The sequence below is a fragment of the Aethalodelphis obliquidens genome, unplaced genomic scaffold (genome assembly GCF_003676395.1).
Source record: "Aethalodelphis obliquidens isolate GAN/ISIS:26980383/991018 unplaced genomic scaffold, ASM367639v1 scaffold26, whole genome shotgun sequence".
Lineage (NCBI taxonomy): Eukaryota > Metazoa > Chordata > Mammalia > Artiodactyla > Delphinidae > Aethalodelphis > Aethalodelphis obliquidens.
In genome coordinates, this window is record NW_020837970.1 from 12,781,380 (window position 1) to 12,798,352 (window position 16,973).

The 16,973-nt window shown below is 41.8% G+C and overlaps 1 protein-coding gene across 4 annotated transcripts in view; it reads right to left on the reverse strand.

The window, feature by feature from the left end:
- Window positions 1–6,927: 6,927 nt before the first annotated feature.
- The window catches only part of MEGF11 (multiple EGF like domains 11), a 235,756-nt gene continuing 225,710 nt past the window's right edge, over window positions 6,928–16,973 (reverse strand). For 2 of the 4 annotated variants that reach the window (XM_027123370.1, XM_027123371.1), the window contains 3 exons: window positions 15,075–15,131; window positions 7,722–7,928; window positions 6,928–7,088 (listed from right to left, as the gene is read on the reverse strand). In XM_027123370.1, coding sequence (XP_026979171.1) covers window positions 6,928–7,088; window positions 7,722–7,928; window positions 15,075–15,131 — 425 coding nt within the window. Of the gene's footprint in view, window positions 7,089–7,721; window positions 7,929–13,428; window positions 14,866–14,973; window positions 15,132–16,973 lie in introns of those variants that run through there. The other 2 variants (XM_027123369.1, XM_027123367.1) reach the window with 2 other exon arrangements.

The window sequence follows — 16,973 nt, forward strand, 5'->3', positions numbered from 1 at the left end:
CTTTATGTTGTCAGATTATATTTTTCCTTTGAGTGCTTTGGATGTAGCCATGGAATATTTGCTTCTGATGAGTAAGAGCATAGGTCCTTGGATTACAGAGTAAACAATTGAATGGAGGCATCATTGTGTGAATTCAGCTTTGATTTTAGACATACAGTTCAATTATGCTGTTCTTGGAAAAAGTATTGAATATTACCAAAAACATTAGGAAAGTAATCTCTGTACTTTGGTACGTAACAGTGTCACCAGACCCAAGAAGAGGCTCCATCACTATTTTACTCAAAATTGGTAGTAAATTTTTTACAAAATTATTTAAGAGAAGGAGAAACTAGGTAGTGAATTGAAAATGAATAAAGTAACTTTGAATTTTTACCAGATGTAGACTTAATGTTGCCTTGGGCATGGTTGGATCTTGGGAGAATTCCAAGAAACCTTAAGTAGTAGTAGAAAATGAATCTGATTGCATTTCAACAAGTGTCTTCATTCTGAATAGTATCTCAGGAGACAGACTGTCTCAAGTAAGAAACATTAAGTTTTTAAATATTATGACAATTTAGGGCTCAAGGTAGTTTAGAAGTATTTTGCTTCTTGACCTTGCTTTTCAGTTATTTTAACTTTGAATTTTTAAAAAACCTATTGTATTGTCCTGAAAAGTCACTTAGCCATCTTGATTTTAACTTGTATGTCATTGTTCTAAAATGCTGTTTATGATTTCTCTCTAATAGTAGTTGTTACTCTGTAAGGGGAAGTTTCTTTAGCCATTGCACTGAGTATGCTAAATTGTAATTCTAAGGAGGGGTGCTAGTTGGTGTCTTCTGCCAGAGGGTTCTGCAGGAAAGTTAGACTTCTTGAGTTTGGATTGCCCATCAGAGCTAGTCATATTTATTTCATCCTTGGGGAAATAAACATCTTAATTTTTGTCGTCAGTGACTTATATTTACAAAATGCAAACCCTCTCAGTGGTTTGAGCTATTGTGATAATCTCTTCCATCTACCTTAAAAAGAAAAAAAAAGCTCTACTATTTAGATAATTTTGGCCAACACCAGAAGGAGAATAACTCAAAGGCTGGGTGGATAATTAAGAACTTACTCCAACCTGTTAGGTTTCAATTTCTGGAGATTTTTTTTTTTAAACAGAGGAGAAAAATGGAGGCTGGTTATTTGATGTCTCACAAACATCATAAGCCTGAGAAAAAAATTCAAAACAAAATATGAATTTTGCATAAGGACTGTGCATAAGGATATCTATTCCCTGTGTGAAAAAAATGAACAAAGACAATGAAAGGACCTTCTTTCCCCACAACATTTAGTGGGTTAGCATAACAGTCAAACAAGTGCTAAAGAGCTGCTTTTTGTTCTCCTGGTTGGAGCAGTCCTGGTGCTGCATCCCTTCCTGGGATTTGACAGGTCACCTTTTTCACTCATCTATACAATATGCCGAATAAACTGGAGTTGTCATTCTAATCTCTTAAAGAAACTGTGGGAGGCTGATGGTAACAATAAAGTAATACAGAATGCTAATATCATTACAATTTATGTAAGGGAGACCATTAGGATTAGACTGAGAGATAATGGTATCTATTTTCCTAAAAGCTGAATTGGAGGATAGAGAAAGAATATTTGAAAGGAAGTTGATACTAGGCATATATTAGAAAGTATGCTAAATTCTGAGTTTAAAGATTGAAAGTGGCAGCTATAATAGAGCACTGGACTGGGTGAGAAAGACTTGGAATCTAGTCACAGGTCTTCTAGTCATTTTATCTCTGAACCTCACTTCCAGTTAATGAGGGGACTGGATTAGACCATTTCTGGGGTTTATCCCAGCCTTAATTCAGTAATTCTATGAATGAATACTTTCTTCAGGTACTAGAGCCAAATTATTATGCATTCTAACTAAAATTTAAATTTAATAGATAAGTAAAAATCATATGTATACTTTGCAAGATGTTTTTGGTCTTATAATATTAAAATGCTGTCTTTATTTCCATGTTAACACCATTAAATAAGATGAAAGCTTTCAGAACATTTGCAAAATGACTGTCAATTTCAACAATATGCATCAAAGTACCATATGTACTAAGGGGGGAGGAGCACTTGAGGGGCTGCTATGTCAACTGTGAGCTGAGAACTGCTGTTTTTTGGCTTTTACTGTTAAAAGAAACTTCTGCTGGCTTTTAATATATACTTTGAAATATATTCATGTTTGGGAGAGAGAACCTTTAAAAACATTTTGTGTTTAATTTTTTTTTTTTAATCTCTTAAGTGGAATCTAGTAAGGTAGATCAGTCCATGGACTGATTCCACCAATAGAACCAATGATTAAATCCAAGTGTATAGGTTTATGTGTGCACACACATGATATAAATGGCATTGTCTATTAGGATAGTAATTATTAGTAAACATTTGAGTTGAATTATTTAACGTTATTAAGCATAGAATTGATAGGTCCTGGCACAGATGTCATGTATATTGGCTGTTAACTACTATGTTATCAGTACCAGTGATGGTGAAAATTAATAGGCAACAGGATTACTTTCCTGTGGTTGAGTCAGTAGAACTTAACCTTGGCCCCAAACCACAAAATCTCAGACTCTGTTATCCGCATCCTAATGAATAAGCGTATGGCTTTTAGCACTCACTCCTAAGGCTCTGGAGGGCCATCTGCTGGGCTAGACAATGGCCTGGGAGGCAGAAACTGGAATAAGGAGGTAATCTGACAACCGGTGCTGCAGACCAGAGCTTCCTCCTTCTCTGGGTTTCTGTTGGACCACTGCTCAGAGTCTTTCTAGCTCTGCAGGTCAGGGAAGAAAATGTATAATCACTATCAGACTAATCACCAGGGTCCTCTATTTATCCCTGCCCTTCTATAATTGCTACATTGTAAGATCTACAAGGGTAGGGAAAGTGCTTTGTTCATACTTATATTCCTAATATTTATCCTTCCCGCAACCCTGTGTCAGAACAATAAGGAAGGACCATCTAAAAGAGTGAAGGGGCTAATCCTAGGGTTCATTCTAGTTTAGCTTGGGGGGCTATAGTCTGAGAATTTTACCATTTAAACATTTAAAAAATAGTTACATAAAATTATTACGTAAATAATATATAATTATTACACACAGTATAAATAATAGTATAATGAATCCCTTATGTATCCGTCATCCATCCCTTCTGAGAAAGATTTTCCATCTTCTGTTGCCACATACAGATTAATTGGGCCTCTTCTGTCTTCCCTCTGGCTGGATGAATGGCTAATGATATCATTCTTGAATCTCCTGTATTGAGTGCACAACTTGCAGTGATTGAGTGCACAACCTGCCGCCTTTGGTTGTCATTTATGCTATTGGGTGGTATTCTGAGCCTCGTAAGTCATAATCTTAAAGCACTATTATTCTCAGTAAATACCTTTATTAGCCTTATATCCCTTGATTATGTTTTGTCTTTCACTCAGATGTCAAAGCCCTAGCCTCCTGGCCTTTAAGGATTGTCTGTTAGATCTTTTCTGAATGAGTCTTAGTCTCTAAATAGCAAAAGTTCTTGGTTAGACATTTTATTAAGTGGAAATAACTTTTGAGTATCATGTAAGCCTTGTGAACTGACAAGTTGAAAGGTTTTAGTTTGACTTAAGTATGAGGATTACATACAAAACTTTGAAAGTATAAGGGAGAAATTTTAAACTTATACCACTGAATGCATTCAGTAAGCTATTTTTTAGCATTTGTATTTTATTACAAAATTAATTCTGCTGCTGCTTTACCAGTTAGGTCACAAGGATATGTTTTAAAAGGTCCTAAAACAGATGCACCCAGAGTACTGTAGTGGGTGATAACTTCTGGTGGACAGCTCTTCATTGCACTTATGCTAATTAGGTGGCCCTTACACTTGCCTTTATTCCTTTCCATAGAAGTACCTTTGTGTCTCTGGAGCTGAGCACAAGTTGTAATAGTTGTCTTTGAGTCTAGATCTTTGTGAAAGCAGAGAAATTCTCTATTTGAGTATACTGATGTGTGTGAGATATTTCAATAATTTTTGTACATGAATAAGAATGTGTTGCTCCCATTCATTACTTTAAAGGAAGAGACTCTCTTGTTATAAATTTGATAGAACCTTTTCACTTTATTTTCAAACATCTGTTGGGATGATTTTCACTTTTCTTGCTGTCTAGAGTGACCACGCAAAATGTAGGTTAGTTCTACATTTAAACCTAAGGTGTAGATTATAGACACATTTTCAGTTTGCAACACAACAGTGGGCATTCTTGTTAAATTAGTTTGAGAAATTCATTTTATTTTGTACAAGGTACGATCCCTCTGCACAGTGAACAAATATATTACAAATCTGGGGTGTTTAAAAAAGTATTGCCATTTCATAGTTGCACTTATGCTATTGTACAGTAATTGTGTTTTTCTTATTCATTTGAATTGTATGCACATCACTTTGAGTAAAAACTTAATTTCTGTAAAATAATTGAACAGATTTTTCCATGTTGCCAATAAAATGCACAGTGCACATGTTTAGGTTGACCATGAACCTATTTGTGACAGTGCTAGACAGAAGTTCCTAGTAGGTGCTCTGTTAGATTGGAATGTCTTTTACCAGTAACTTTTAGATAAGTGAAGGCAGCTGTTGCCACAATAGATTAATCACACCCTCTGCCTTTCCCTTCTTAACTGTATTGCCTGATTTGAGTTGTATTACATTTCTTTAAAAATCATAGAATGCTAGAGCTGAAGGGTTGTCAGAGCTCCCTTACCTTTCTCTGCTTCTACCTTTTTTTCAATACATGGGGAAAAAAGGAACCCAGAGAGGACAAGTAACACTCAAATCTCGACCCAGTGCTTTAGCAATTCCACCATGCCACCTCTTGCTGAATTTTGCCAGAAGATACTTGGCAAAAAAGAGGTGAAACGAAACTTGAGTGCTTGTTTGCAGTTTGCCAGGCAGCAGTTATTGTACATGCAGGCTAAGGGAAGAAAATAAAACCTGGGATTGAGACGAAGTTTCTCCTTGCTGATCTGACTTCACCATGCTTCTTGATCCTTACTTGAGAAAGATATTTGAGCACTTGCTGCCCTGAAATACTGAGGTAAGTCTCTTATCTCTATTTCTTCCTACATATGTATGAGAAATATTTACTTGGGTCTACAAAGTAATTTTCTAGTATTTATATTTTAATAAGGCTTTTTTTGAAAGTAAATTTGCTATTGCTGATCACTTGCTCCCATGCATACATGCAGCATTCATGTAAGTATTATATTTTCCCCTGACGATAAAATTTGCTTAAGCCTTGAGTGAAGTGGGGGAGGGAGGATTTACTCATTTATTTATTTTCTTGCTTTTGCTGGTTATTGCCCAAACTAATGGGTTCCATGGCAGACTTCCAATGTGTATCAAGGGCTTCAGAACTCCCACATTTCCTGTAGCAGCTGTTCCAGCTTTGCAGTCATTTACAGTCACTTAGTTCCTCCTCTGTATACCTTTTTGGAAGTATTTTTTTACTGCCTGGACTGTTAATCAGAGAATGGAGTTGGTATAGGGTGGTCATTAGTTTCCCTGCTTTGCCCTTTTGGTCTTTAATTCTTGTGAGGAGGTCCTCTTTAGGGCTTGGGAGAGGCTCCTTTTTGACCCATCCGAGCCCCAGTTTACTTACATTCATTAGAGTGGAAGTATAGATACACCTGAATGCTGGGATCTGGAGCATTAGCTCATTGTAATACATTTTTGGCCATGTCAGTAGGTGGTGCTTAGAAGGTAGAAGTACTTCATATACTTATATGTTAAGTTTTTACATCATGTTATAGCAATTGATTACAGTCCATTCTTTGATCATTTCATTTAGTTCCATCAAAAAGCATAATGTACTTAAAACAACTTAAACTTCCTATATCCACTTTTGTCTAATTTCCTCTACACTTTTAGGTTCCATACTACATCAAGCTCAAGATTTATGAAGATATGCTTGACAGCATGGACTCTTCTGAGTCAAGGAATGCCAACCAAATAAATTCGGGAGGCCGAATAACCATTTTTAGGGATGTTTAATTCTTACCAGTCTATGACTGCTTGCTTAAAGGCATCATCTCAGAGTTCCATTTCACATGGAATAACTGAGGTGTTGTATGGACTCAGGAGATACGACAAGGCCAGAACTGGCTTGCAATGTTCTTGAACTTTGAATTGGCAAGATTTTGTAAAGCTGGCCTAGAAATCATTGTTTGACTGAAAGAGGCTGTTGCACTTTGGAAACTTTTTTTGCCTCCTACTACCAGCAGGGGCAGAAGAGGGAAAGTTAATTTGTATTCATTAAAGTCTTATTTTAAAAAATTGAAGTTGTCAGCATTAGACTGTATACTAAACTCTGTAATCTTGGCAGTTATAATTTGATTGACCTGACATATATGTACAGGTACTTTAGGATTGATATTAGCATAGTTTGTGTCCATGTACTAATTATCTTAGGTAATAAAACAGGTAAGTGATGGTAACAGGAACCAAAAGCACATATACATTTCAGGTGCTTTAAAGTAATCCCCTCTCCTCCCCAGTCCCCTTTACTCCTAGGAAAGTTGGTAAAACCTATTCTACATGCTTTCTAAGCATCATGTTTCAGATAATTTAATATATAAATATTAATATGTATATATTTAGCTGATGTTGATGAGTAGCTTTATCTTAAATGTTTTAAAAGATTATATAATCCGTAGCATTTGGGGTTGGGGGTGGGTGGGCAGTAGAATTTGCTTTTGAGAACGGACCTTTTGAACAGTTACCCCAGTCTCACTTGGAAGCTCTTCTTTAGTTCCAGGTGAACGTTATAACAGACACGCAGCTGGAATCAGTCTGTACCATTATTTCAAGTCAAGGGATTGTCTTCTTTCAGAGAGTCAGAGAACATTCAGCAGAGCGCATTGCAAGAGAGAGGCTTAACCCTCAAGACTGCTTGTCCTGGGACGGCCCATTGGCAGGGCTCTGTCTTACTGGGAGGAGGTTATAATGACCAGGAATATGGCTGTTCCTAGGTAGGTCGTATGGATTCTGGATATAGCTGGAGTTACAACCACGGCTTTCTTGGACCACACTGACTGTGGGCTCTAAGGAATATAGTGAAAAATGAGTTCAGAGAACAGATTAGCTTTGGTTGCCTTGTTGGGGGGAAGAGAATTCTATTTAACTTGGTCGGGGGAGAAGCCAGGGGTTTATGATAAATGTATGAAGGTTAGGACTGAGGCTTGTTCAAGAGATTGAAAAGCTAAGTGAGTGTGCTATCAGAATCCCAAGCTCTGGTCAAAACCGAGGGACTTAGAGTAGGGGTCAGGGGTTGTATCAGTGAGCCCAGGGACATGGGTTAAACTGGGAAAAAGTAGAATAAGGTGATTTCGAAACTTGCAAATGTCTGTTCTGATTGTTTTCTTTTTTAAACAGGAATTTGTGTCAACAATCAGTTGAAGTGTATGTGTTTGTGTGTATTGACTCCCCACCCCCAATATATCTGCTTCAAAAACACTACGTAGCCTTAGTGTTTTTTAAAAGCAGAGTTGGCACAAGAATTTGATTTCTTGTATGAGAGAGGAGGGCAGTCCTGGGAAAGACAGTTCACCTTGGATTCCTTAAAAAGCAACAAAAGAAGGGTGTATTTTCAAGACGGGGACTGGAGAGGGCTGTTTTCACTTCAGATGCTGTACTAATGCCCTGATTTCACTAAGTTACTTATTTGAGACACCTACCAACTTCATATATATTTTTATTAGATGTCGACAAGGATGGCACATCTGTGTATGGAGACCCCGTGTGCACAGGCGACTTCATTTCTACATAGCTGCTTTCTGGAAGCGTGCAGGTGAGGATGGGTAGGTCCTTAATTGTGGCATAAGGGTTTTCACTGCTATTCAAGGAACAAGTGCTAGAACTGCATACGGATTCTTTCATGTAATCTGCAAGGCAAGAGAGATTTCTTAGGACAAGCAAGGACATATGACTTAATTTAAATACCAAAAGCAGAGTACAGTTTATGTGCTTTCAGGATTGCGAAGTTGTAAACACCTTTGATAATCCAAGATTCACTTACTAAATATGTTGAGGAGTGCTTTTCTAGGTAAGCAGAGTTCTAAGGAATTACGTTTTTGGAGGCATAAGAACATTTTTGCTTTAGTAGTCAGGTATAGCACCAGAAAGGGATTAATTCAAGATATTCATAATATGCTTTCACATCTGTTGTTTAATTTTTACAAAATCTTGCAAGGATAGTTGACTGTATTTTATGAGATGATGGCCCAGGGAGATGAAGTGACTTGTCTAAGGTCATATGGCTCGTGAATGGCAGTGCCAGTACTTGAATCCATGCCTTGGGACTCCTTGGCCTGTGTATTTTCTGTGATATCATTTTTCTGAATTCTTTTTGATGACTAAGCTTAGGTTCAGAAGAAGTAGGTGTGTGATTTGGCACAAGTGCCAGCAATTTGGCAACCTTTAGGCAGTAAACAGGTAGTATCCCTGCTCTCGAGAAGCTCGTGATCAGAGGTGGGGCAGACTGAAGTGTAATAGAGGTTTAAAAAGCACCTGGGTCTCAAGCTAGGCTTTGGAAAGTTCCTGTTTTCTAGTAAGCCTGCAGTATATCTTCTGGGGTCAGTTACTCCAGTTCTCAGGAATGCTAACTGAAATCTATTTTAGCAGTATCTTTCTCTGATACTAGGAGAACTCATGCTGCTTCTCCTGTAGTCTCTCAGGTGCATCATCCCCAAGACTTCAGGGTGTATTAGGGTACAAAAGTTGCAAACTGGCTTCCAAATATGAAGCAAGGTAACTGTAGCTCACTGGAGGAAGAAGGTTCTCTTTGTGACTGGGAGTCACAGTGAAACGGGAGCCCTTCTTTCAACCTCTATGCCATTTTCCCTTTTGGGGGAAGATTACTGCCTCCTGTGGATTGTTTCAAATGAGGCAGAACTTGCCTAGAAAAAGCAGGAGACTCTCTAATTTGGCAACTCTGGCCCTCATCCTTCTGTGAGGCTGTGCCAGCCAGGGGAATCTAGAAATAAGCACTGAGTTGCAGAGGCTTCGTAGTCAAGAGTGATCTAAGAAGTCTACATTTCTATAAGTGGTAGCAGATGGTGAAATTTCTCTATTTCTCAGCTCTAAATTTCTATAAGTGCTAGCAGATGGTAAAATTCTCAGATGATCTTTCACTAGAACCACCACAATTTACATTTGGGGCTGCTATTTTTCTATGCTTTCTGCCTCCAACTTGTGAAATTAATGAAAATGTAAAAAAGTGAAAGTGGTAGTGTAATTCAAGGGGTTACTGGATGTACCTTGGTTCGGTGAGAGCAGAGCGCTCCACGTGACTGAAGTAGTTGAGATGTGTGCCACCACAGGAGTCTTTTCTCCCACAGCAGGTAACTGGTTGGGAGGGGATTTACTTTTTTGTTAGTATAGGGTTATTTATGTTTGTTTTAGCAGGTAACATTTCCTCAATCTTGTACAAAACTACATTCACCCATTAGTTCCTAAAAGTGTAGGCAGAGCAGTAATTATTATTTCCCCTCCCCCTTTATTGCTTATGAGGAAACTGAGATTTGTATAGTGACTTCCCCAGGGTTACCCTGCTCATCAGTATTAGAGCAAGCTCCAGAACCAGGCTCAGAGCACTTTGTATCACAGCTTAGCCCCCAGGCAGAGAGAGATGTGGGTCTTGGGTCCTGTCTTGGATTGTGGCCTCTCTCTACCCTAGAACCCTAGAGAGGAGGAGAAAACATTCTTGCTAGACAGCGAGCAGTCCCAGCAGAGACTAAAGGGAGGCTGGATTGGCCCAGCTACTGGTGAGGCTCTCATAGGGGAAAGGCGGCTCTGGGTGCTAGGCCGTGACCTGCCCGAGTCACATGGAATTGCCTCTAGTGAATACTTTGTTTCTTAGTACAAGGGAGTGGGGTTAAGTCTAGGAACCTCAGCTGGCCCCTTGGTCCCATTTTGGGTTCTCTGAATTTACCAGCCAAGTAGTAAGGCAGTATGACTCAGCTGCTCCTGTGGAAGCTGAGGACTACTAGTACTGCTTAAAGAAGGGCTATCCCCTAACACCTCTCCCCTCCTCCCCACGCAGGCACATCAGTTTTACTTTGGTTGGCAGCTGACTCAGTTGCATATTTTCTAAAATTTGAGGACTAGTGTTAGCTCGCTTTATAGCACATGTAGCTGGTCTTCACTGACTCCAGTTAGATCACTGACACTTGTTACATCTGTGCAGGGGGCCAGGCAGGAAGGACTAGTATTACTACTTTAGAAATGAGGAAACTAAAGCTCATAAAGTTTGCCTAATGTTAGTAAGTAGTTAAGTTAGGACAACCCCTCCCTGCTCTGATACCCAATCAAGGTGTTTTCCCCTCATATTTTGTTACCCTGTACGCCTGTCCTATATCCTAAATGCAAACTATCTGCAACAGCTTCACCTTACCCTGAACAAGGAAAGCCTTTTATCTGTGGGGCCAAGTTCAGCTGAGAAAGGCCAAGCTCTTTTTGTGGACGTCCCATGACTGATTATTAGGGCAGTGGGAGAGGCTTGAAGCTCTAGCTCAGTGCCTAACAGAGCCTCAGCCAACCAGTAGTGGCCCTCTTATTTCCACCAGAAAAGTCGGCTGCTTTCAAGTTTGGGGAAATAAATTGTTTGCTCTGTAGCAGGGGATGCATCTAAATAGATAAAAGAGAAATTGGGGTTTGTGGGAATGGGGTGAGTCTCAGGGAGAAGATGTATCATCCATAAAGGGGCCAGAGGTAAAGCCAAAGGGGATGGAGAAGCGTGTGTGTGTGCGTGTGTGTGTTTGGAGGTGGTGGTAGGAGGGTGTTGAATTATGGAATAAACTGGATTCTGTTTCTGAGGAGGGAGGGGAAGGGCAGGGCCAGCTGGAAAACTATACTTCAGGAACCTACTCTTTTCTCCAGCTGAGTCATCCACCTGCCTGCTCTGAGGGAGGGCATGGTAAGGGGAAGAATAACCAGCTGCTCTAGGACACTTCCTCATCTTTTTATAGCCCCACCTCTATACCAGTCTTTGCACTTTGGGCATGTTGCAAAGAAAGGGGAGACATCAACCAAGGCTCTCCAAGCTCTGGGGAGTCGCTCCTTTAAGGCCTGTAATTAGCATCAAGGCTGAAGGTTTAGCCCTATAATGTCCTGGCATTTGTTCTCATATAGTTCCTACCTTCCCCAAATCACATACAGCCACATAACTATCAGAGGCAGAAGGGGCCTCTGAAATGAACTAATTGAAACATCTTCATTTTATAAAGGAAGTGACAAATCGAGAGAGGGGAAATGATTTTCCAAGGCCATCTTGTGAGTAGGATTTGAACTTATCCCAGCCTTCAGGTTCACACTATCATCTACTTAAGGCCAATATTTCACTGTTGGGGAAAACCTAGGCACTGAACGTCCATCTCTTGTCTTCTCAGCCTACTACTACTATTAGAAGGCCACAATGCCTTTTCTCCCACACTGGCTGAAAAAAGTTTTCAGGATGTCGGTGGGCTCCTGACTACCTGGGAAGCCAAGGTTATTGCAAGGAGAGACTTGGAGGTTGGATTAGCAAGGAGCATACAGGTGGGGAAAGGGGCAGCAACAGTGGGATCCAGGATTTCAGGATCATTAAGGTGATGGAGAGTAGTGGGGAGGATTCTTCTATAGCACTTTGAAATGCCTGACAGATAAGTGTTGACATGAGGCAGTTTGTTGCGGAATAATTTTGCTGAGAGGGGAGCAGGGGAAGGAGAGATGGAAAGGTGTTTAGAGGTAAAATGGGGTTAGCACAGCGGTATGAGTGATCTCGCGCAACCTCCAGATGACAGTGAGTGGAGGTCTTTAGTAAGTAACGGGAAAGGGAGCATTGACTGGATTAGATGCTTAGAGCTGGAAAGGGCTTTAGAGATAGTGCTTGCACAACCCTGTCTTTTTTTTTTATAAATTTATTTATTTATGGCTGTGTGGGGTCTTTGCTGCACGCGGGCTTTTCTCTAGTTGTGGTGAGTGGAGGCTACTCTTCGTTGCGGTGCGCGGGCTTCTCATTGCGGTGGCTTCTCTTGTTGCGGAGCACAGGCTCTAGAGCACAGGCTCAGTAGTTGTGGCACACAGGCTTAGTTGCTCTGAGGCATGTGGGATCTTCCCAGACCAGGGATCGAACCCATGCCCCTGGCGTTGGCAGGCGGATTCTTAATTACTGCGCCACCAGGGGATCCCCAACCCTGTCCTTCTAATAGAGGAAGAAACCAAGACTCAGAAAACAACACTGTGATCTAATCAGTGCCACACAGCAAGAACCAGGACTAGAACCCAATTTTTTTTTTTTTTTTTGGCGGTACGCGGGCCTCTCACTGTTGTGGCCTCTCCCGTTGCGGAGCACAGGCTCCGGACGCGCAGGCTTAGTGGCCATGGCTCACGGGCCCAGCCGCTCCGTGGCATGTGGGATACTCCCGGACCGGGGCACGAACCCGTGTCCCCTGCATCAGCAGGTGGACTCTCAGCCACTGCGCCACCAGGGAAGCCCGTTTTTTTTTTTTGTTTTTTTGTTTTTTTAATTTTGGTTTGGCTGCACCGTGCAGCTTGCAGGATCTTAGTTCTCCGACCAGGGATTGAACCCGGGCCCCAGCAGTAAAAGTGCCAAGTCCTAACCACTGGACCACCAGGGAATATCCCCTTAGAACCCATATCTTTTAACTCCCAGGCCAGGGCTCTTTCCCACTGAGTTCAGAGAACACTAAGACTCTTTTGTTTTGTTTTGTTTTTTGGTTTTTTTTTGCGGTACACGGGCCTCTAACTGTTGTGGCCTCTCCCATTGCGGAGCACAGGCTCCGGACGCGCAGGCTCAGCGGCCATGGCTCACGGGCCCAGCCCCTCCGTGGCATGTGGGATCTTCCCAGACCGGGGCACGAACCCGTGTCCCCTGTATCGGCAGGCGGACTCTCAATCACTGCGCCACCAGGGAAGCCCTAAGACTCTTTATCTTAACTCTTAGTGGTTATAATTTGGTTTGGGCCAGTAGTTTTAGGAAATAATTCCATTCCTGGTACAAACTAGTTTATTATATGTTTATCTGGGGAGTTCAGCCAGTTAGTGGGGTTTATTTCCGTGTCTTTGATAAGTATTTCTGTAAAGCTCTTAACTGTGATGTTCCATTTTCCTCTTGTTCTGGTGTGTTGGTCCCTAACAAACACCTGTTGGTACATTTGCCTACATAGCCATCTTTTCTCTCCAATTTAAAGGATAATTATAGCCAGAGTGGTGAAATGAAACCTGGCTGCTAGCTTCCAAGTCTCCCCTGCACTCAGACACTCAGATATACGATCCCACAAAACAGGAATGAATGACGCCATGGCTGAGTCCTTAACTTTGTTTTACATTTATGGCTGCGAGTAACTACTATAATCACAGTGCGTAGGACAATGAAGTGCATAGGGAAGTTGTGTGCTCATTTATTGAGGTGTCTGGGCCTGTCTGAATTCATTCATGCTTGAGTCATGCATATTCTCAGAGCTGTAAAGGTCCTTAGAGATGTTTCTGTCCAGTCCCCATTCCTCCTTGAGAAAGAAACTGAGGTCCCAGGTCACAGTGATAAGACAGTATAGTTTTGTTTTCTATTGTTTAGCTTCATCTACTGTAATGGCGCTTCCTTTCATTTGGGTGGTTTAAGTCAAAACTAACAAAAAATTGCCAGAATGATGATCCCAAGGGCATAGTGACCTATGGGTGGTGACCTTCTGTCCTCAGATCGTTCTCTTGGGCTGTGCACATCCTAACACGTGCTGGTGGAGACTTGTCCTTCCTGCTCTGTTGTTCAGAACACAATTCTCACCACCATCCACCCCTAGCTCACCCCACTTTTTTTTTCTCACCCCACTTCTAATAACCACCCCACCAAAGGTTGAAGACGACTAGCTCTCCTTGGTTAGGAAAGTGGTGTCTCAGGTGTACCTAAGGCTAAGTCTGAAAGACCAGAAGGGTAATCTGGGAAATCTGAGTCAGTCTAGACTTAGGGGTTTGTAAGTGTTAGGTGATACGCTACATAAGGATGCCCTGAGGCATTTGTCACAAAAGGTCCCACTCTAGATCTATGGCATCAGAATCTTGGGGAGTTGGGGGGTGAACATAATGTATTTTTAACAAGCTTTCCAGGTGATTCTGGTACACAGCTAGGTTTAGGATATCCACTGGGATCGTTGCTGCAAGTCATATCTCTTTCAGTTTGGCTGAGGCTCTTAAATAGTCCTCAGAGACAAAAGGACAACTCTACTACATTAGTATAACCCGTTACAATATGCAGAAACACTTCTGATCTGTGTTTTTTATTAGATACTCAGGATAACCTTGTTAGATCATAGGACAGGCATACTTATCCCAACCTTGCAATTTGAGAAAACTGTGCCTTACGGTGGTTGGTCATAGTTAATAAGTGACAATTTCAAAGCCACCTGTTTCACACATTTCTGTTATTTAAACCTAGGCCCTAAGCCTGGGGCAGGACCTGACCTTTCATATTTGGCTTCACCTGTATACTTCCTAGAAGGATGATCCAACTTGCAGTTCCTATGTGTTAGGGATTAGTCCTGGCTTCTCTCTTCTCTGGGGCAGAGATCTCGTGAGGGTGGAGTGCCGTACAATATTAACACTAGGTATTATTTTCATTCCTTGTGCCCCAGAAAGCCAGAAGGTGCAGGGTGGCATTCCTTACCAGCGCAATGACAGGAGGCCTCTGGGGCAGGTAGATTGACTTTATTTCAGATTTTATAATCAATTTAACTTGTACTAATTGGTTGGATAATGACGTTCTACATTTCCGAAGACATTTAGTTGGCATCTATAAAAAACCCATAAGCGTTTCCTAAGCAGGTGCAACTGAAATCAAAAGATGAAATCATTATTATTATGATTGCTCCTCCTGGGCAGAGCTACCCAGCAGCCCCAGGTCCTGTGGTCTTTAACATTTTTTGGGGGGGTGGGGGAAGAGATGCGCAGTTTGTACCTGGTAGAACTGGCCATTTCAGATCTGCACTCTTTTTCTTGCTAAGCCCTTTCTAATGGGACGTCAGGATTAGATACTGTACCTTTGAAGCCTTTGTCCATAATGTATGTGTTCTGACGTCTATCCATTCCACAAGCACCTGCATAAAAACAGTAAAAGGAAAGAAAATTATAGGGGTGAATGAGGTTTACCTAGACTGCATGAGTTCTTTTGTTTGTTTTCTTTTCTACCCAGAAAATAAATAGTTCTTTAGTGCTAGAAAATTATTCTGGGTTTAATCTACTCTAAATCATCTTGACCATACAGGAATTCTTTAAAAGCTCCTAAAGCATAAATGATGAGCCACAGCACCCCCTGGCATATTTAGCACTACTGCTCTTTAACCTTCACTCTGAGGGGAATGTCTTCCAGGAGGTGATCAAAGGCAGTTCTGATGCCACCTACAGTCACTGTAGGTGAAGTTTCAGTCTCCAAAAGTATAGGATAAGGAATGAATCAGAACCAGTTCTTAGCTTGGGGGAAGGGTGTATGACATTCCCAGTCCCAGTTCTGTTGGACTTCGGAGAGGGGGTGAAGACTGTTTCTCACCTTGTAGCTCTGGTCTTCCCTCTCCCCTTCTGGATCCAAAGCTCGACTGAGGGGAGCCAGAGGGAGGTGAACAGGTAGCTGAGGTTCTTCATTGGTCATCTCTACAGGATGTATAGTCATTCCCTTACATAGTCAGCTGGCTTAGTCCTCCTCCCCCTGCCCCACTTTTTTTGGGTGGACCATTTGCACATAATTGAGAGTTGTATTTGAACAATACTACCAGTGTTTTTCAGTCCCAAGGATTTCTTTTTTCCCTTTTGGCTGTCACAGTTTATGCTAGGCTCCCACAATGCATGGTTCTGAGCCCCAGCCAGAGGCAGGAAGGACACAAAGCTTCAGCGACCAAGCTCTGGTTCTTTGCTACTGGTGATCCCAGAAAAGAAATTATGTGATACTTTAAATTTGGGACAGTGATGACTTGGGCTCACGAAGCCATTATTTTCAGCTTTTAACTGAGAATGCCATATCAGGCAAGGCATGCAGCAAGTGCTTACTAAAATACAGTTTGACTGCACTTGACTCTCCCCAGTTGTTGACACTGAAGACCAACCCATGGCTCTTTAGATACATCCCCATACCTCTTCCATATAGAGGTCCCTAGTTGAAATTGCAGGAGCCTACTCCTATCTCCCTTCCTTCCACACATTGCTCAGTGATAGAGCAGAATCAGATCCAAGTTTTTCTCAAGTTTGCTATTCTCCAAAGGGCCTGTAGGTACCTGTGCCCTTCAGAAGCATGACTGTAACAGTCTGTATCACTGGTGTCAGTTCAGCACTTTATTCTAGACCAGGGCTTCTTTTGCCCTCCCTGAGGGAGGGAGGCTAGGCTGTTAACTTTTTCCCTTTTTACAGAACAGGAAACAGGCTCAAAGAAGGGCAGTGACTTGTCTGAGATCACACTGACAAGTGAGAAGTTGAGTTCTGCCTAGAGCTCAGATGTTCTCAAGTATTCTCTCCCATTGGCCACCAGCCTGCCTCAGTGTAAGCGAAAAAATGACAGCGTGTGGTGGCTCTGGCTACAGTGGTTGAAGGGAGAAATCTGGGCTGAGCCCAGAGGATGCTCCCAAATGGAAAGAGGTGCAGGGTGGTGGTAGTGTGTGTGTCGGGGGGTTGTATTTGTGGGGTTATTGAATGTCCTGAGCACTGCTTAGGGGGCTCACAGCCAGGAGCACAGCCTCCTGGGTATAAGCCCAGGGTATGTGAAGCCCATGCCTACTTAACAGGTAGATGGATTTAGAACCTTTGCTCTTCTTACTGCTACTGGCCTCAGAGACCTGCAGGGGTTGGTAGAGCTGCATTTCACTTGAGCTCTAGAAACCAGCTAGAGCCTGAATTCAGGCCCAGGTTGTCCAGTGTGCCATCTAGGGCAGGACTACTTTGTAGGGAGGCCAAAT